The sequence below is a fragment of the Erinaceus europaeus genome, chromosome 2 (genome assembly GCF_950295315.1).
Source record: "Erinaceus europaeus chromosome 2, mEriEur2.1, whole genome shotgun sequence".
NCBI lineage: Eukaryota > Metazoa > Chordata > Mammalia > Eulipotyphla > Erinaceidae > Erinaceus > Erinaceus europaeus.
Genome location: NC_080163.1, coordinates 117,067,594 through 117,089,395, shown reverse-complemented (window position 1 = coordinate 117,089,395; position 21,802 = coordinate 117,067,594). Strand labels below are relative to the sequence as shown.

Sequence of the window (21,802 nt, the reverse complement as noted above, 5' to 3'; positions counted from 1 at the left end):
TGAAGCAGGTTTGCAGGTGTCTTTCTTTCTCTCCCCTACTCTGTCTTCCCCTCCTCTCTTCATTTCTTTCTGTCCTATCCAACAACGACGACGTCAACAACTACAACAATAAAACAAGGGCAACAAAAGGGAATAAATAAATAAATAAATAAATATTTTTAAAAGAAGAAAGAAAGAAAGAAAGACACCTGCAGACCTGCTTCACCTCCTGTGAAGCGACTCCTCTGCAGGTGGGGAGCCGCGGGCTCGAACTGGGATCCTTATGCAGGTCCTTGAGCTTTGTACCACATGCGCTTAACCTGCTGCACCACCGCCCAACCCCCTGCTATTCTGTATTTCTAATGGAAAGACAATTCCAGGTCAGAGTTTTTTGTTTTGTTTGCTTCCAGGGTTATTGCTGGGGCTTGGTGCCTGGCACTGCTCCTGTGGCCATTTTTCTATTTTTTTGGATAAGACAGAGAGAAGTTGAGAGGGATGAGGAAGATAGAAAGGGAGAAAGAAAGTAGACACCTGCAGACCTGCTTCACCACTTGTAAAGTAACCTCCACCCCCTGCAAGTGGGATGCCTTGGGCTCAAACTGGATCCTTACGTTCATCCTTGTGCTTTGTACTGTGTGCGCTTAACCCTGTGCACCACTGCCTGGCCCCCCAGGTCAGAGATCTTAAAGAACTGTTGTTAATTTTCACCACCTAACCAGAGAATTTAAAAGTACCTCTTTCCTTCAGGACTTATGTTACTTTTCCAGAAATAATTACTGACTAAGTAAAGATTTCTCAATAATCATCTTTGAGCAATCATTTGTCCTTATATTGGCGTTCACACATGAAAAGTTTATTTTCAGGGATAATAATTTCACATTTGTGTTTTACTTTTCTAAGATTTGAGGCCAAAGGAAAAAGTAAGACCAACACCAAGAAGGGCAAGTAAAGCCATCTTCCTAGTTTGATGGCATTGCTAGGAGGTTCAGGGAGTAGGAAGACTCATTATATCCAATTCCAGCAAGACACTTGACAGTATTCTTCTGAATAAGACAGACATGTCTGCTATGTAATAATTGGAAGGTAAGGAATTGATTTCAACAAGGAAGAAAAATGCCTTATTTATGTATGTTTGTATGTATGTGTGTATTTTATTTATTTATTTTTATTGCCACCAGGGTTATCACTGGGGATTAGTGCCTGCATGATAAATCCACTGCTCCCAGCACCCATTTTTCTTTTATTTGAAAAGACAAAGAGAAATTGAGAGGAAGGCAAAAAAGAGAGAGACCTACAACACTACTTCACTGCTAATGAAGCTTTCCCCCTGCAGGTGGGAACAGAGGCTTGCTCATGTTAAAGTGTCCACTTACCTGAGTGTTCCACCACCTGTTCCCCAAAATGCCTTTTTTTATGATAGTTTTTATTTGCTTTTGAATTAACCTTAGTTTGCAAGCCTATAGATATTTTAGAAATATAATTACTCACCTCCTCAAAATGCATTACCCCACCAAAGTACCAATTATTCCTCCACTAAGGTTTATTCAACCCCCCCCCCCACACACATACACATAGAGACACATACATACACACAGTGCTCACTAATCCCTTTTGTTAACATTAGTTCTTCAGTTTGAGTTCATGGTCTTCCTTGCATCTTGCTTATTTTCCTTGCTTAGTTTGTTTATCCCATGGGTAAAGGTGAGGTCATTCTACATTTTCATTTTATATGAGTCCCTTTAGTGTTTATTATAGGTCTGGTTTAGTGGTAACGAATTCCTTTAACTGTTGCTTCTCTGAAAATTTCTCTGTCTCTCTATCTGATTGATAATCTAGCAGGGAAACAGAATTCTCAGGTAGAAGGCTTTTCATCTAAAACTCTGGGACATTCTACCAGTCCTCCTAGCCTTTCAGAGTTTCAATAAAGAAATCAGTTCATAGTCTTAAGGGACTACCCTTATAGATAGCTCTGATTTTCTCCAGCAGTCTTCTGAATTCTCTGTTTATGTTTAGTCTTTGCCATTTTAATTGTCTGCCTTGTTGAACATAGGTTTGGATTCATTTTTCTTCAAGTTCTTAGAGCTTCATGGATTAGAGGGTGGGGAGAGTCTGTTTTGTTTTTTTCAATTGGGAGGAATTTTTTTGTATTTCTTCAGATATGAATTTTTCTTCTTGTAATCCTATGTTGTGAATATTGTTCTTATTTATTTATTCATTTATTTTGTAGTCATCTTGAGATTTTCACTGCTCTGGACTGACTTTTTCTGGTAGAGACAGGCATAGAGAGAGGAAGAAACCACAGCACCAAAGCTTCGTTCAGTGTGCTGGGGGACAGGCTAGAATCTGGGTTCTGCACAAAGGAATGAGGTTGTTGTTGTTTTGTTGTTGTTGTCTGCTATGTTGCCACATAATTCTCTTATATTGTTTTCACTTATTTTAGTGCATTTTTCTTTGTGTTGCGAGGGGGAGTGGGCAGGGAGAGGTGGTGGTGGCTTTCTATACTTTATCTTACTGCTCTCTACTTTGACCTTTAGTATCTGTCTTACAGGTACTCCCCTCTGCTCAGTCACTGTACTTGTCATTCCTCTGACCTTTGTCATAACTTTTTTTTTTTTTATAATACCCCTCACATATCTCTGAATTTGTTGCGATCTTTCTCTGTAGTTCTTTCAATCCAGTGAGCATCCTTAAGACCATAGTTTTGAATTCTTCCTTAGAAGGTCTATATAGCACTAAATTGGGTTTATTTGGTTTGTTTCAAGTTGTTGTCTTGGTCCATTATTGGAGATGCTTTCCTCTCTTTTCCCATCATTTGATTCTCTATGAATACCAGGGCCAGCAGTCTGTGTTTGAGCAGGTCTGGGCAGTGACCAAGGATGCGTAGTCACAAGTGCCTGGCTGAAGGTATTTTGCCAAGCTTCTGCCAAACCAGAAGTTTGAAGTTACAGGTGTATTATAAACTGGCTGTCTGTGCATCTGTGCAACATTGGGTGTTTGTTTCTCTGTGGCTCCATCTCCAGGGTCCTATTGCTATAGATACTGAGTTCCACAGTGGTTGCTTTCAACAGTCTGCAATCTCCATGTGGTTTATAGCTTTTATTCCCCTCTTTCTTTATTCTCCACTGCTATTTTAACATCGCAGACTCAGAATTGAAGTGGACTGAGCATGCAGCAGCGGAGGAGGTAGCTGGGCCATGAAAGCAGCAGGGGCCAACCTATAGCGGGCAGCCGTGTTGGTGGCAGTGGCAGGAACCTAGCATGCTGGCTGTGTGACTAAACGGAGATGGGTAGGCATCACAAAAGTGGCAGAGGTCTGGCTGGGTGACCTGCAGCAACAGCCTGCCAGGCCAGGCAGGTAGAGACAGCGATTCCCCAGCAGGGCAAATGATTGCCAGTGGCAGGAACCTGGCCAAGTGGTGTAACTAAGCAGTGAGAGGGTCTTTACCTTTGTGTTTGTTTGTTTGTTTGTTTAATATTGTATTTATTTTATTTTATTATGATGGAGAAGAAACATGGTGAGAGAAGGGAGGAGATAGAGAATGTAAGTCTCACAGCCTGTTTTATTGCTTGTGAAGCTCTCCTGCAGGTAGGAACTGGGGGCTTGAACCTGGATCTCCATGCATTGTAACTTGTGTGCATTACCAGTTGTGCTACTCACCACCTGGCTCTGGATCTTTACTTTTTGATATGAAAGTCTCTCTGTCCTCACTGCCCCTATTCTGGGCTTTCCTTTTCTTTCTTTCTCTCTTTCTCTCTTCCTTTCTTCTTTCTTTCCTTCCTGCCTTTCTTTCTTTCTTTCTTTATTATATGATGTAGTTTTTTGTTGTAGTAGTGATAGCAAAAGAAAAGCAAACCTGCTAGTCTGCCACCATCTTGGCCAGAAGTCTACCAAAGACACCATTTTTAATAAAAGGAGTATAAAGTGTCAGAATATTCTTACCATGATTCCAAGGTTCAAGTTCTGGAATAGGATGGCAGAGGAGGACCTAGAGTGGGTTGAATTGTTATGTGGAAAACTGAGAAATGTTACACATGTACAAACTACTGTATTTTACTGTTGACTATAAACTATTAATTACTCCCTCCATAAAGAATTTTTTTTAATTTTTTATTTAAGAAAGGATTAGTGAACAAAAACATAAGGTAGAAGGGGTACAACTCCACACAATTCCCACCACCCAATCCCCATAATCCCCCCCCTCCCATGATAGCTTTCCCATTCTCTAGCCCTCTGGGAGCATGGACCCAGGGTCGTTGAGGGTTGCAGAAGGTAGAAGGTCTGGCTTCTGTAATTGCTTCCCCGCTGAACATGGGCGTTGACTGGTCGGTCCATACTCCCAGTCTGCCTCTCTCTTTCCCTAGTAAGGTGTGTCTCTGGGGAAGCAGAGCTCCAGGACACATTGGTGGGGTCTTCAATCCAGGGAAGCCTAGCCAGCATCCAGGTGGCATCTGGAACCTGGTGATTGAAAAGAGAGTTAACATATGAGGCCAAACAATTTGTTGAGCAATCATGGATCCCAAGCTTGGAATAGTGGAGAGGAAGTGTTAGGGAGGTACTCACTGCAAACTCTAGTGTACTTCTGCTTTCAGGTATATATTTTGCAGTAGTTTATGGATACGTGTGCACATAAGCTCTCTCTCACAGAAACTGGTGTATATCTAGATTATGGGACTTTGTTAGAAAGTGAACTACCTGAGATGAAATTAGAGTGTACTATAAAAGGAAAGGTCTCACCCAAGTAATGAAGTTGAAGGGTTGTCATTCCACACGTGAAGTCTCTGGATACAGTCTGAGGTGAAGCATATTGAGGTGGCAATCGTTGCTTTGGTTAGGTTGTGATCGGCGGATGCAATATTATTTGGTTCAGATTGGGAGATGCATACAGGAAAGTGGGCCCTATCCAAGGGTTCCAGGACTGGGGGAAGTAGGGGCTCTATAGTAAAGATGTGAGGTTCCTGCTGTCTTAGGGTTCAAAAAGAAAATCGATAGTTAATATTATCATCACTTTATTTGTTAATTGGGTTAACTTTGAAAAGTCCCTTTGTTATGGTTTGCTGTACAGTACCCAGTATCTTGTATATAGCTGTGCTATTGGATGCTTCTAATCTACTTGGTCTAGGCTTTTGAGAGAGTCCGCATATCAAATACACAGCCTATATATTAAAAAGATTCAGTTTGTCTTTTGAGAAACTTTGAGACATACAATTGATTTTCCCCCTCTCATATTAATTAACTACTGATTTATATGTCTACATTTTGCTAGGAGTGTACATAAACACCATTCCCACCACCAAAGGGCTGTGACCCATCCCTCCCGCCCACTCCCATCCCCCACTGGCCCAGGAAGCTACATGTCTACCCCTCACCACTGGGTTTTTACTTTGGTGCCCTACTTACAATATTTTACTGTTGACTATAAACTATTAATTACTCCCTCCATAAAGAAATTTAAAAAAAAAAAATTTGCAAGGGGCTGGGTGGGTAGTGGTTGAGTGCATACATTACTGTGCATAAGGATCTGGGTTCAAGTCCCTTGTCCCCTGAATGGGGGAAGCTGCATAAACAGTAAAGCAGGGCTTTAGGTCTCTCTCTTATTCTCTCTCCGTCTCTTTTCTTTCCCTTCCCTCTCAGTTTCTGTCTATCCAATAAATAAAAAAATAATAAAATATTTAAAAATATTTAATTTTTTTAAATCAGTACACTACTTATCTTTGGCTATTGGTGGTTCTCAAGATCGAGCCCTGAACCTCTCATATATAAGTCCTGTTTACTACCACTCAGGAATACTTTGTATAATAAATAATCTATAGTCAAAATGCTCTACCCCTGAGCTATACCCCCTGACTTTGTATAATAATCTAAATCTGTATCTAAATACCTGAGTATCAGAGATGGGAGGTCATGCCAAATCCCTGCAGATGGAAATCAGGTTGAGAAAGCCCTTTGTGGATTGTCCTGTGTGGCAAGGGCTGACAGCACTGCCAGGAACTAAAATAGCCAGACTTCCAGCGGGCAAATCAGACTTCCACACACTCTATACAAGGGTTGACTTGGCAGGTGACATTTTGATATAAGTGCAGCTCACTGTGTAGGCCAGGTCAGGTTGACACCCTGTGTCTCTGCTGAGCAGAGGCAAAGGGAAGCCTCTCTAGAGGAAAGCATTAGCCAAGACCTCTGCCTTGTTTCCTACTCATCCAAAAAACAAACAACAACAGGAAAAAATGTTGAAGTAAAAGGCAGGACGGTGAGGAACAAGAGCAAAAGAAATATCCCAGTGGGTGGGAGAGCAATATTATCAGACAGGAGAAAGGGTGGGAACTATAGAAGAGCTAGAGACACAGAACCCAGGGGAAGCTGGGGAGAAGCCACACAGGGAGTTGAGGAGGTAATGTGAGGGCTCTCTCCACTATTGATAAAGGCTGTAAATCACAGATTCTAAAGGTTCAGTGAACTTCAGGATTACTACACATTCTATTCAAACTGCTAAAAGTGGTTACGAAAGGGAAAAGACCACCCATAGGGTCTGCCTTTCAGTGAAGCTGTGGAACTGTGGATCTAGTCACCTCATGGAACTATTTCTCTGTCAGGAAGATACGTGACTCTGTTTGGAAGCCTAGTCTCTCCCCTGTGTATCCTGTGATTGCATTTTGCCATTAAAAGACTTTTAACAAGATCAGATGCAGGAGCAGAGGCTAGGTTTCCATTGTCCTTTGGTAAGGGCCATTAATAGTTTTCTAAGTTCTATTTGATTGTCTCTTCTGGTAGGGTTTGTGTGTGTGTGTATTTTAAATGCTAGACAGCATATCCCCTATAGAAATGGATGGCTCATCTTCAGCATGTGAAAATAGGAATAAAAAAAACATCTCTAAATGCTCCTGACTTTGTCTAGGTGTTTCAGAGACTTCAGACATAGCTGTCCTCATGGAAACCGCTGAAGAGCTATTCAAACATCTTGAAACCCACAGCATGTCACCCTCAGACGTGCTCATTCTGGATCACATGAGAACACTATTGCTTCTCCAGGACACTGAGAGGTTGCAGAAAGCCCTGGAGATGTTCCCAGACCACTGTGTGATGCCGCCTGGTATGTATGTACAGTTTATTACTGGTGCCTCTCAAGATGTTTTTGTCTGGTTTTGCCTCTGAAAAGCTTCCATGCCTCCCAGAAAGGGATCAGAAAAGATAAACTGCTAATAGGACTGAAGGAGAAAGTACAGGGCAGGGTGTTCGCCTCTTTGCCTGCTGCAAAAACATTGGCACAGCACACATAGAAATGTACATGCAGTCCTGTGTTGTAAACAAGTGAGCTTAGGGCCAAATTCTTCTGACTTTAAATAAGAACACATTGATCCTGGGGGTAGATAGCATAATAGTTATGCAAAGAGGCTCTCATGCCTGAGGCTCCAAAGTCCCATGTTTGATTCCATAAAACCAGAACTGAGCAATGCTCTGGTAAAGAAGGAAGGAAGGGAGGGAGGGAGGGAAGGAGGAAGGAAGGAAGGAAGGAAAAAAAGAAAGAGAAAGAAAGAAAATAATACATTGATCCCTTCCCTTCTCCTCTTCTCAATTGACAGAAGGTAAATTTTTGTCTTCCAAACATTCTGGTAAGCCACTGTACCCTTCCAGTTAGAAAGCTGAGTTCTGGGAATTGAGTGGTAGTGCAGAGGGTTAAGCGCACATGGTGTGAAGCGCAAGGACCCGCAGGGGAGTCACTTCAGAAGCGGTGAAGCAGGTCTGCAGGTGTCTATCTTTCTCTTCCCCTGTCTTCCCCTCCTCTCTCCATTTCTCTCTGTCCTATCCAACAACGATGACAACAACAATAGCAATAATAACTACAACAATAAAAAACAATAAGGGCAACATAAGGGAAAATAAATAAATAAATATTTAAAAAAAGAAACTTGAGTTCTTGGGGGCCAGGTGGTGGTGCACCTGGTTGAGTGCACGTTACAATGTGCAAGGACCCAGGCTCGAGCCCCCAGTCCCTACCTGCAGAGAGAAACCTTCACAACTGGTAAAGCAGTGTTGCAGGTGTCTTTCACCCTCTCTATCCTTCCCTTCCCTCTTGATATCTGACTGTCTCTATCCAATAAATAAATAAAGATAATTGATAGACAACTCCACCAATGTGTCCTGGAGCTCCGATTCCCCAGAGCCCTGCCCCACTAGGGAAAGAGAGAGGCAGGCTGGGAGTATGGATCTACCTGTCAATGCCCATGTTCAGCGGGGAAGCAATTACAGACGCCAGACCTTCCACTTTCTGCATCCCACAATGACCTTGGGTCCATACTCCCAGAGGGTTAAAGAATAGGAAAGCTATCAGGGGAGGGGATGGGATACAGAGTTCTGTTGGTGGGAATTGTATCGAGTTGTACCCCTCTTATCCTATGGTTTTGTAATGATTCCTTTTTATAAATAAAAAAAAATAAAGATAATATTAAACTTTTTTTAAAAAGAAAGAAAGATACTGAGTTCCTCTGAAGATTTTTCTTTGACTTACCCTTATTGGTGTCCATTCTATGTCCATTCAATGTGGAGGGCTAGGACTTCTCTGCTCATGTCTAACCAAGGCCATGGGTGGTAACTTGATGTTGGCAGCTTAGATTGGACAGTGATGGGAATATTATAGCACAAAAATATGTAAACTCAAGAGTATTAGAAAATCAGGGGCTTGAGGAGTCGGGCGGTAGCGCAGTGGGTTAAGCACACGTGACGCAAAGCACAAGGACGGGAGTAAGGATCCCGGTCTGAGCCCCCGGCTCCCCACCTGCAGGGGAGTCACTTCACAGGCGGTGAAGCAGGTCTGCAGGTGTCTTTCTCCCCCTCTCTATCTTCCCCTCCTCTCTCCATTTCCTCTCTGTCCTATCCGACAACATCAATAACAACAACAACAATAACTACAACAAAAATAAAAAACAACAAGGGCAAAAAAGGGAAAATAAATAAATTAAAACTAAAAAAAAAAGAAAGAAAGAAAAGAAAATCAGGGGCTTTTGTAGAGCTCTTTACCCACACACCACTGTGTAGAACTCCACTCCTAAGCCAGAATGAATGAATGAGAACAACTCTACAGATTACTTTCAGGAAATCTCAAAATAACTGTAATGCATAGTTTCCATCCTCAAAAACCTCAGAGTGTAGCTGAAGAGCCAAGACTTAACACTTGCAAAGGAGACAGCAAGTGATGTTAGTAACAAGCTATAACAATAGGCATAATTAGTAGTGAGTGGCGGGTTAATGAGAGCTTTGATTCTGATATTGAGAGACCCTGAGTGGCAGCTGGAGATGCTCCCAGGTGCTCCTCAGTGTGTCTCAAAGGAGACCCTGCTCATACAGCCACATGTGCAGACATGCTTGCTTATGGGACTTTAGTGAGAGCAGACGGAAACTGTGCCCTTTGGTGTCCCACTGTGGAGACAGGACATCAGTGAGATAAATAAGAAAAGGATGCATGTCCCATGTTCTCCACCTGTCAATGGAAAAGACAGCCAGGAATGTCTTTGTGCAGCCAAGTGCAGGCACCACCCTTGACAGGAGCCTGCACTGTCCTAAACCAGGAGCTGCGTGTGTGCCTGTGGCGGGGAGAACCTGGTGATTTGAGCTCTTTTCTGAGACAAGTGGAAGTTACAGCAAGTTGTTTAGGTGTGGGAACCAGGTGGAATGGCAGTGGGGAGTCAGAAGCAGCAGGGGTCCTAGCACATCCTGGTGAGAGTTTACCATAACCAGATCAGGAAGGGTGGGCAGATGCTTAAAAGTCATGGAGCAAATGCTAGGATTTGTGTGTGACACATTGGATGTAAGAGACCTGACCCCCTGGAAGAACCATATAGTAACTTAGGCAGCAGGAAAGCCTGGTAGGGGCAGGGACAATCTAAGGTGTGTGTTGGGCCTCCAGGAATAGGATGGAAAAGGCCACAAGGGGTTATCTTTATCCCTATACAATAGTGTGGGACTGGTTGAGGACAGAGGCTTTATTAGTAGAATCAGAATGAAAATTGAATGTTGCCAGAGGCAAGTTGGGGGAAGGGCTCCGGCTTTTATTTATGTATCTTAAATACTTTTAAAAAGACTTATTTCATAAGCAAGAGCACCATTATTTAATATGCAGTACCTGGGATCAAACACAGGACCTCATGCTTGCAAGTTCAGTGTTCTGCCTGAAACACAACCTCATGGGTTGCTCCAGGCCTTCTTTCTAAGCCAAAGTAGCAGCAGTTTACTGGGCTGCTAGTAGTGTTGGGAGGGGAGAGACTTTGTTCAAGGAAACCGGCAACCTATTCTCTTCCCAGTTAGTTTCTGGGTTTCATGTCAGTTGATAGGCCTACTACATTCATTAACACATTTAGATTTCAATTAAAAAAAATATCTTAAGCTGCAGAAAAGTAAGTTTTATTAAATGAATAGGCTTTTATCAGAAATGAGACTAAATTATCTAAAATTTTAAATGTTGGTGAGCCCTCACAATGAAGACTGTCTCATGTCCCGATTTGAAAATCTCCAGAGGGTTAAGCAATGGCGCACAGGTTAAGCACACATGGTATGAAGTGTAAGGACCCATGTAAGGTTCCTGGGTCAAGCCCCTTGTTCCCCACCTGCGGGGGCAGGGGATGTCACTTCACTAGCAGGGAATGGCCACCACGACCAGTGAATTCATGCTTCCAGCATTGAGCCCTAGCATTAACTCTGGAGACAAAAAAAAATAATTAATTAAAAAGAAAATCTCCAATGAAATCTTCTTAATCTTCTTAGTGATTTGTGATTTAGTAGAATGCTTCTCGCAGGTTCTTATAACATGAACAAATTCATCAGCAAGTGCATTTACTTTAAGAAGTTGATAGAACTAAATAAAACCTGGATCCTGGTGGTTGAAAAGAGTTAACATACAAAGCCAAACAAATTGTTGACCAATCATGGACCTAAAGGCTGGAATAGTGCAGATGAAGAGTTAGAGGTGGGGGGGTTCCATTTTGTAGATAGCTAGTAGGCATATTTTAGTTATATTCCAAAGGGCCTGTAGGTATATTAGTCTTTTTTCTTTTTCTTTTTTCCCCTGAAATCTGATACGCAAGTGGATCCAAGTTATTGTTTGGGGAGATGATGTCATGGCTGGTAAAGGACCAGAAAGCTGGGTCAGGGAAGAGAGTAGCTCCTTAATATGGAAAAGGGGTATAAATATTGTTGATTGTAAACCCCATTGATTTGATGTAATCTGATCTGGGGCCCATATTCAGTTTAGGAGCCTATGTGACCTCTGCATCCCTGTAGATCTGATCTCACATTCTGTGGTCATGAGTAGGAACGTTCCAAGCTGCCCCAATATCAGGACCCATCCTCCTCAGCTGTAGCATAGAGTATGTTGTCCATCTTCCCTTCAGAGGATGGAACATTCTCTACCATTGTTGATCCAAGTTGAGGGCATGGTCCTATGGGGACCCACAAAGGGGTCTATTGTGTTATTCCTGATAGAAATGACCGATAACAGTGAAGAGAGGTATTTATTTGAGGTCTAGGCCCATCATGTCTGTTTGGGAATCTCAGGATTCCCCGATTAGGGCCCCAGCTGATGGGGTGGCCTGATAGTGACTAAAGAGTCATCGTAAAGTATGCCAGTCTCTTGCCCTTATTCGGCTTTTGCAGTCCTTGGTTTGATAAGGTTAGCTTTGGAGTGAGTGAGAGGAAGTAGGTGAGGAGGGTCTCTAAGTCTAAATAGACACTATTTCATTAGGAACATACTAACTCACTGTGGACTATTGTGTACTTTTGCTTTCAGGTATATATTTTGCCCTAATTTATAGATACATGGCAACATATGCCCTATCTCAGGGGACCTGGTCTATATCTAGGTTTTGAGACTTTGTTAGGAAGTGAACTACCTGGAATGGAGTTAGAGGATCCTATGAAAGGAAAGGTCTCACCAGAGTAATGAGGCTGAAGGGTTGACATTCCATGCCTGACGTCTCTGGACACAGTCTGAAGTGAAGCATGCTGAGGTGGTACTTGTTGCATTGATTAGGTTGGGATTGGCGGATGCAGTATCATTTGGTATGAATTGAGAGAAGCATGCAGGAAAGTGAGCCCCACCCTAGAGGTTCCAGGACTGGAGGAAAATATAGGCTCTATAGAGGAAGCAGGAGGTTCCTGCTGCCTTAGGGTTTAAGAAGACAGTAGGGGAGTCGAGTGGTAGCGCAGCAGGTTAAGCGCAAGTGGTGCCAAGGTGCAAGGACCGGCATAAGGATCCCGGTTCAAGCCCCCGACTCCCCACTTGCAGGGGAGTCACTTCACAGACAGTAAAGCAGGTCTTTCTTTCTCTCCCCCTCTGTCTTCCCCTCCTCTCTCTATTTCTCTCTGTCCTATCCCACAAAAATATCAGTAACAATAATAACTACAACAATAAAACAACAAGGGCAACAAAAGGGAATAAATACATAAATATAAAATAAATAAATAAATAAAAAGAAGATAATAGATAGTTATTGCTATAATCATATTATTTGGCAATTGGGTTAACTTTGAAATATTCCTTTGTTAGGATTTGTTGTATCATACACAACATCACCATAATTTATATGTCCTTTGACGTTATTTGTATATAGCTATGCCACCAGTTGCTTCTGTTCTCCCTGGTCTAAGCTTTTAAGAGAGTCAGCATATCAAAGACTCAGCCTATGTATTAAAAAGACTCAGTCTGTGCTTTAAAAAGTCAATGCTCGTGTTCAGTGAGGAAGCAATTACAGAAGCCAGACCTTCCACTTTCTGCATCCCACAATGCCCTTGGGTCCATACTCCCAGAGGGTTAAAGAATAGGAAAGCTATCAGGGGAGGGGGTGGGATACGGAGTTCTGGTGGTGGGTTTGGATTTGTACCCCTCTTATCCTATGTCTTAGTCAATGTTTCCTTTTTATAAGTAAAAAACTTTTAAAAAATCCATTAGCAAAAATATAATAAAATGTATGCATGAAACATTTTTCATTAAAAACAAGTTTCATTTTAGTGTATGTAAGATATTCATTTAAAATTTTTCTATCCAAGCAGTCTTGCAAAATACATATATATGACTAAAGATGCTTTGTTTTAAATATTGGATAGGTCTAATGTAGGTTTCAGCTATTAGATTATTGAAATTGTTTTTTTTTTTTCATAGAACTAGCTCATGAAGTTAACTTGATAACTTTGATATCTCTATAGGATATGTATGGAAATAATAGCAATTTGAAGTTGGACTAGAGTATTTTCTCCACTATGCATCCTGTCTTTGCTGGCTCAGTAATTATTGTTCCTTAATTTGTAGATGTTTTATTTGATGAGGATATAGGCAGTTTTTTCATGGATTTAGTGTGTGTGTGTTTACAGCATTAGGATAATTGGTGCTCATTAAACTGGCAGCTGCCACATTCACAGAATATATATGTTATCACAAACAACAGTGACCATTTATTGACGGTAGCCATACTGGTCCTGGTGCTGCAACTTTGAGGTTTCTGCCCTTCTCTGCCGGGATTTCTGCGTGTGCATTCAGTCCTGCATTGCAAATCACATGTTTGCCTCTAGGCCATACCTACACTGAGGCTGCAGAATAAACTTGGGAAGGACGTCGGCCCTGGGTTCCCCTCTGTAGCTGGCAATAGGCAGAGGCTTCTCCCTCTAGTCCCAGTCTCTAGTCCAGGGTTCCCAGGTCTGAGCTGGTTTGGAGTACACCACTGGGCAGCAGCAGAACCAGCTTCCCTCCAGTTTCAGGGTTGCTGGACCTGTTCTTGGGCATTGGTCTGTTAGCAGCAAGAAGTCTACTCTGTCTTATGCAGCAACCTTGAGCAAGTGTCTTTACAGGTTACAAAGCACTATGTCTGAGAAGAATGTCTATTTACCGCTGTGATTCCACATGAAATTGTCAGAGGGCAGGCAGGGATAATCCATGCAACTCCTCATAGTAGTTTGCTTTGGGCTGTTCCAGTCAGAAATAGCCTTCCTGGAGCTTGTTTATAATCTATCTACACTGTGTATGCTCTACACTTAGAATTTGACTGTTATTAGTGTAAACTTTTATTTCCATTTCATTTCAATGCACATACGATTCATTTTTGGATGTTATAATGTGTAATTCCCAAGTGTGCTATATCATAGTCAGCATCATTTTTGCATAGGCATTGTATCTTATTAGAGTACTTCAGGGCTGTGGATGCAAAGGCTAATAATAACTTTTTCCTTTTGTCTTGTTTTTGCTTTCCAGATCATGCCAGAGTAATCTCAGCTTTCTTTAGTTACTGGATCACACATGTCCTTCCTGAGAAAAAACAATGAATAAAATCACTACATCTATTTAAGAAGAACTAATATTTAACAAGAAAATAAATATAAAAGACAAATCTAAAATAGTCTAAGACTCAATTCCTACATAGCAAATTATAATTTATATTTTATTATCCTATTTTATTAAATGTCTTTTTATCATTCAAGGATGTTGAATTTTGTCTAAAGTATTCATCAATTGAGATGTGTATTTTTTTGGTTGTTGTTCAATACATGACATGGTTTTTTTATTTGTTGAACTATTCTTGCATTGTGGGAATAAATCCCACTTGGTTATGTGCTACTTGTTAGTTTAATAAGGATTTGTACATCTATTGTTCATATGCCACTATTGGTCTGTAATTTTCTTTATTGTGTTCTCTCTATCTGGTTTTTGGTATCAGGATAATGCTGGTCTCATAGGATAAGTTTGGAGGTATTCTTTACACTAACTTTTTTGCAAGAGATTGAGAGTGTTCATTCTTTAAATGTATGGTAGAATTAACCAGTGAAATTATCTGGTCCTGTACTCTTCTTATTGGAAAGGTTTTTATTACTAATTCAATCTCACAACAGTTTTTTTATCTGTTCAGATATACTATAGTTTCCTAATTCAGTCATAGTTGATAATATGTTTCTAGGAATTTGTCCTTTTCATATACATTAGCCAATGTTTTTAGTATACAACTTTTCATAATATTCTCTCAAAATCCTTTTTACTTCTGTAATGTGGTGGTAGTGCTCCTTCTTTCATATCTGATTCTAGTCATCTGATATATCTCTTGTTTTCCTGAGCTATCTGGGTAGCCACAGGTCTGTCAATTAGCTTTTCAAAAAATCATTTTTTGGCTTTGTTGATTTTTCTCTATTGTTTTCTGTTCTCTATTTTATTTTTGTAACCTCGTGTTTACGATTCCCTCCCCTCTGCTAGTTTGGTATTTGATTTACTCTTTCTTCTGGTTCTCTAAGGTTTACAGTTAAATTATTCATTTAAGATACTTCTTTTTCACTGTATGTGACTTATAGCTTTAAATTACCCTCTGAACACTGTTTTTTGCTGCATCCCAGGCAGTTTTAGATTTTGTTTTCAATGAAAATACATTCATCATTGTGTTTCTAATTTTTTTGTACAGTTTCATCTTTGATCCATGAATTAAGTGTATTATATAATTTTTACATATTTTTTTTCTTTCAGTTGATTTCTGTTGATTTCTACTTCCATTCCAGTAAGCTCAAAAGATAGCATGTAAGATTTCAATCATTTAGAATTTATTAAGATTTTCTTTGTAGGTCAACTATGGTCATACTGCAGAATATTCCACATGTTCCTGAGAATAATCTGTATATTACTATTGTGGAATATTCTGTATATGTTACTAAATGCCAGTTGACCTCTGTGTTATTCAAGTGCTCTATTTATTGCTTGATTATATAAGCAGTGTTTCTATTCATTACTGAAAGTGGTGTACTCAACTATAGGACTGTTTATTTCACCCTTCAGTTCTGTTTTCTTCTATTACATATTTTAGGGACTCTATTATAATTAAATGCATATATGTTTATAATTGTTATATCTTCTTGTGTTGTGTCTTGTACTAGTCTATAATGTGCTTTGTTTCTTGTAAATTTTTTTTTCATTTTTGCTTCTTGAAAAGCAGTAGCATAGCTTCTCTCTTTAACAACAGCACTGTCACACAGTTCTCTTTGGTTATTATTTGTATAGAATATCTTTTTCTATTCTTGAACTTTCAAAGTGTATTTATTTTGCTGCCAGGATTATCTCTGGGGTATCATGCCTGCACTGCTGACCCTGGCAGCCATTTTCCCCTTTTCTTTAATAGATAGAGAAAAGTAGAGAGAGAAAGAGAGACAAACCCCCCACACACACACACACACATCTGCAAGGGGAACACAAGGTGTCTGTCATTCTCCCTATCTCCCCCCCCCCCCCCCGCTTAATTTCTCTCCATCCTATCCAATAACATGGAAAAACTGGGGGACTGGGCAGTAGCACACCACATTAAGCACACATAGTGTGATGCACAAGTACTGGCACAAGGATCCCAGTTTGAGCCCCCAGCTTCCCATCTGCAGGGGCTTGCTTCACAAGTAGTGAAGCAGGTCTGCAGGTGTCTCTCTTCCTCTCCCCTTTTCTGCCTTACCCTCCATTCTCAATCTCTCTCTGTCCTATCCAACAATAACAGCAACAATAACAACAACAACAAGATTGCCTCCAGGGGCAGTGGATTTGCAATACAAGCACTGAGCCCTAGCAATAATCCTGGAGGCAGAGAGAGAGAACCCCACAGGACTGTTTCTCTACTTTCCTCCTGCAGTTGGGAATAACTGAAAGCAGTCTCCTCTGGACAGCACATAGGTGAATCCAGGGCTTTTAAACATGTTTCAATCTGACAATCTGCCTTGTAGTAGGATAGTTTAACCTATTTACATTTAATATGACTTAACAATAAAGAAGAATTTACTTTTGTATGTCTTATATGCATTTTATTCCTCAATCTCTCCATTTCTGCCTTTTTCTTCCTTTTAAGTCTTTTTTTGTATACCATTTTGATTTGTTTTTCTGAATACTTCATGACTATTTTCTTAGTGGTTACCTTGAGGATTATAATGAATGTATCATGCTTACAACATAATTTGAGTAATATCGACTTATTTTCAACATTTTCCTTTATATTGTCTTATATTAACATATTATATACCCATTACCACAGATGTATAATTATTGTTCTATGCATTTGAACATGTGAGACATAGAGAAACTGTCAATATTGTTTGAAGTGATGTTTACTTGTGTGCTGACCTTTACCATGTTCTCATTTTTTTTTTCTTGTGGCTTTGAGTTGCTGTCTAGTGTCCTTCGATCTCAGTCTGAGGAGCTCCCCTTAGCATTTCTCATTGGACAGTTCTGATAACAAACTCCCTTAGCTTTTGTTTGTCTGAAAATGTCTTATATTGCCTTTATTCTTAATGGACAGAAAGTTCTGTCACATGTAGCATTTATATTTGACAAAGATTTTCTTCTAGCATTTTGATGTGGGACAACTGCCTGTGGCTTCTGAGACCAGCAGTCTGTCTTACTGAGGATCCTTGTTCACAAGGAGCCTCTTCTCTCTGATCACAATTTCTCTCTTTGTCTTTTGAGTTTTAGCCATTTGATGATAATGTCTCCATTATCTCATGTCCTCTCCCTCTCTCTCTCTCTCTTTCGCTGTCTCTCTCTCTCTCCTCTCTCCCCTCTCCTAGGACTCCCAGAATACACACACTGGTACATTTTGTGATATTCCACATGCCCTTTAGACACTCTTCACTTTTCTTCATTTTATTCTTTCTGCCAAGTGGAGGGAGGGCCCAGAACTCTAGCTCCTGCCAACTAATAAGTGTGTCCTTCCAGTAGGTCACCTTGTTCTTTTCCCTTGCTCCCACTGTATCTATACTCTTCCTTTAATTTTTAGCAAAACTATACAGTCTCATGACTCAAAACTTCCCACCTCAGTGTCATTTTCGACGGGTGGAGCAAAAACATATCATGAAACAGTGGGGATTGAACCAATGCCCTGGAGGGAGGTGCTTGTTAACAGCGGTTATATAAATAGAATAGTGTTAAGCAGGGGGGATTTAAACCAAATGAAACAGAAGGGGTCTCATGCATACCAACACCTCAGCCCTACTCCCAAGCCCACTACACACAGAAAACAGTAGGCTTTCTCTCTGGTTAGATTTAACTCACTCTTTGACACCAAGAGGCAGTGGCAGATCTGGCAATGATATCCCATCCCAGTACCTTCTCTCTGTACAGAGATCCAAGCAGGCTAGCCTTCCATGAACACTGAGGTTGATCTGCACCTGCTGGTCCCTGTCATTGAGAGGGCAGTGGTACCCAGAGGTTTCCCAGGCATACATTTGAGTGGACTTCTCTGCCATAACACCTCCTTATCTGACAAAGAAAACTCCAAAATGCCCACCCTCACCAGCACAGCTAGTGCCACCCAGAAACCCACCCCAAGTCTCACAGATCTGTGCTCATAGCACCTTTGTCTTTGGAAAGGATCAGCACCACTGCTCCTGGACCTTCTTCCCCCCCCCGGGGGGGGGGCATTGGAGGAAGTCTCATTCCTCACCTTCAGTGTTGACTGATACGCAGGAACACTTCTCCCAGGATTGTCATTGTCATGGAGGACATGTTCTCTGTGGAACTGAGTCCAGCCCAGTTTGTTTTCTGAGCCTGAGATGGATGAAGAGGCTGCTCAGTTGCTCCTTCAGTGATGTGCCCATCTGTAACTTGTTCCCTACCTGCCCTAAATGCCTTTCTCCTAGGGACAGACCTCCAGACCACAGTCAGGACTGGGCTCTGTACATAGCCCCTATCTTACGAGAGCTGGGAACATTGTAGAGGGAGCTCAGCACCAGTCCAGGATTCCCCCCCACACCATCCCCCTTCCATATAGCCTTGCTAGGGCTGCCCCCCCACTCCCCACCCCCCATATACACACATCTTCCTTAGTACTGGAATTATCCTAGAGGAGTTAGGCACCAATCTGTGACACCCACTCTATACCACCCCTCAGTTTGCCTCTCAGGTGACTTCTTCAGTTCAAAGTCACTGGATGTCCGAAAATGATTTACTCCACCCTAAACATCCTTGGTCATTGGCTAGACTGAAGATTCGGAGGCAGGCTGGGAGTATGGATTGACCTGTCAATGCCCATGTTCAGTGGGGAAGCAATTACAGAAGCCAGACCTTCCACTTTCTGCATCCCACAATGACCTTGGTGGTCCATACTCCTAGAGGGTTAAAGAATAGGAAAGCTATCGGGAGGGGATGGGATACAGAGTTCTGGTGGTAAGAATTGTGTGGAGTTGTACCCCTCTTATCCTATGGTTTTGTCAATATTTCCTTTTTATAAATAAAAAAAAAATCTTCCCAGTGTTCTGATTCTTTCCCAATATCCAGAGCATTATAGAAGCACCAGCCTCAGTTTCTTCTTTGCATGTAGTCTGCTTTTCCCTCTGAGTCTTTAGAGCTCTGATTTCCCAAAGCCCTTTGTCAGTGGACCAAATAGATGGGCAATTTTATTCATCATTCAGGGCTCTAGTATCCTCTCAGGCTCTGAAAACTGGTCTCTCTGGCACAGAGTCATTTTCTCTTGACAACCTCTACTTTCTCTTCTAGTATGTTACTTGACTTTTTTAATTTCTGTATTCTGGTTTAACTTCCAAGATGGTTTTTTTCTTTTTTTTTTTTTACATGATTTATATAGAACACTCATTATTCTTTATTTGATTTGAAAAAAATGGTATTATTAAAAGACAGATAACAAAATATTAGCTCATCTTGAATCTGACATTAAATCCTATAGTATCTAGAATATTACATAAGGGATATCAGTGGGGGGGTAGAGATAAATGCATTACATGCAGATGCTCCTGACAGAGGGGGATTTATATCTGCAGGTGATGTCCACAGTGTGCAGTGCATAAAAATCCTAAGGAAAACGCAGCTGATTTACTGGGGTGTAGTATTGCTTCCTTCTGGTGGCGGGAGATGAGGTGGCAAAGTGGGGAAGGAATTCAAAAGCATATGCAGAATACCTTCTCCATAATGGTAATAAAAATATTTAGGTCATGGCACAAGGGCATCTTTGAGGAAAAGAATACCTTAACCAGAGCAGGATCATAACATAATTCTTTAGTAATATGTATAATTTTCAAGTAATAGAGTAGACAAAGAATAATTTTCTCTTTTACTCTTAGCAGTGGCTATTTTTCTTCTCATCCTCTGGGGCTTGATCTCAGCATTACAGGCACACTTTTCTACACAGTTTCTAGGAAATCATCCTCTTATTCTTGTAGTTCTTTTTATAAAGGAATCTTCAAGAATTTTGTCTCTATACAGCCAGTACCTTAACCCTCTTGTGGCTAAAATGAACTCCCATTTGTGTAGCCTTATCCATGGCTCTTCAGTGCATGGGTTTGTGAAGAAGGTTTTGGTCCCTTTATTCAAAATATAGCAGGCAGCAGTATAACCTACAACTTTATAGTGAACACTTCTGAATGTCTTACCAGCTTTTTGTTACAACTGTTGTATTGTTAAGCTATACTGGTGACAGCCTTTTTTTTTAAATTTTGCTTTTTTCCCCCTTTTGTTGCCATTGTTGTTTTTTATTGTTGTAGATATTGTTATTGATGTTGTTGTTTTTGGATAGGACAGAGAGAAATGGAGAGAGATGAGGAAGACAGAGGGGGAGAGAAAGACACCTGTAGACCAGCTTCACCGCCTGTAAAGCAACTCCTCTGCAAGTGGGGAGCAGGGGCTCGAACCAGGATCCTTACTCTGGTTCTTGCACTTTGTACCACATGCGCTTAACCTGCTGCAGTACCACTCAACCCCCGACAGCCTTCTTTTATTGGCCACTCCCGTCCATCTCCTTCTGGGATCCCTGACCATATAAATATCTGTTTAAAATTCTTCTATCTACTCCCCATATCATAAGGAAAAATAAAGATTATTTGGTAGTACTGAATTTGATCTTTAGCCTTCTCTTCAACCCATGATTCAATAGAGGGTTTGTTTCTGAGAATTATTTTTATCTGAATAAAAAAACATCTCAACAGCTATGGTTGTTTCAAAAGCTAATCCCAAGACAAACAAGGTAGCAGCAAATTCAACAAATCCAAATGGAATAATTAGAAAAGGGTCTCTCTGGACTGCACTCATATCAGTCTTTACCATGTTCCACCCAAAGGAGAGCTAATTATAAAACTGTGTATACAGTCATAACAGAAATGAAGGCAGCATGAATATGACCCAAGGGTGTTAAAAGGAGAAATAATGTGAAGAAGCATGATTTTAGTAACCACAGCAGTTGTTGATCCAAGGACAGTGATTGTCCATCTTCATCACACATCTGTTACACTTTCTGCAGTGATGTGATTGTTTGCTAGGTAGACTTTACAGTATTACAGATTCATACTATCCTGAGGATTTTCTGCTTTCCACCCCCAGAGGAACAAAGCCAGGACCCACAATCATGGTGTTCAATTAATTATAAAGGATCATGATAGTCCAATTTATCAGCATGATGAAATTCACACTTCCTCCAGTCAAATGGAGGGACCAATACCATACACAGAGTTAATCATGGCCATTGTAGAACATTTTGCTGTCACACTAAGGGCTATAATGGGACCCCAGTGACAGAGTCTCTTTAATTCCTGGAGATTTTCAAACTTGATAATTGAGCAGAATGTGCCCATCTTGATACCGCAGGAGATTTTCCTTTTTAAAAAAAAAAGAATTATAGATTTCCTTTTTCTGTGCACACAGTGTCATGTGCCCCAAGTCCATGTGTGTTCTTTAACTGTCATACCTTCAAGTTGCAGTCACAGGATGTTAATGCCAATGATGCCATTTTCACTTTTACACCCTCACAGATAGCTCTTCCATGTTAACTAGGAGAATCCAGGTCTTGGCTTGAAGCCCAATCTCAGACTGGTCCCTGGTGCCCTCTTCTCAGCCAT

General features: G+C 41.0%; 1 protein-coding gene and 1 pseudogene across 2 annotated transcripts in view; one reads left to right on the top strand and one right to left on the bottom strand.

Annotated features, from left to right (window-relative positions):
- ERICH1 (glutamate rich 1) overlaps nucleotides 1-17,055 on the top strand; it is a 54,407-nt gene extending 37,352 nt beyond the window's left edge. The window contains exons 5-6 of one of the 2 annotated variants that reach the window (XR_009548225.1): nucleotides 880-1,062; nucleotides 6,870-6,990. Coding sequence is in view for 1 of the 2 variants with exons in the window: in XM_016191659.2 (XP_016047145.2) it covers nucleotides 6,870-7,064; nucleotides 14,205-14,275 (266 nt within the window). In the remaining variant the exon portion in view is untranslated. Of the gene's footprint in view, nucleotides 1-879; nucleotides 1,063-6,869; nucleotides 7,065-14,204 lie in introns of those variants that run through there. The other variant, XM_016191659.2, reaches the window with a different exon arrangement.
- Nucleotides 17,056-20,031: 2,976 nt separating this feature from the next.
- LOC103121195 (palmitoyltransferase ZDHHC6-like) lies at nucleotides 20,032-21,430 on the bottom strand (annotated as a pseudogene).
- Nucleotides 21,431-21,802: the final 372 nt, after the last annotated feature.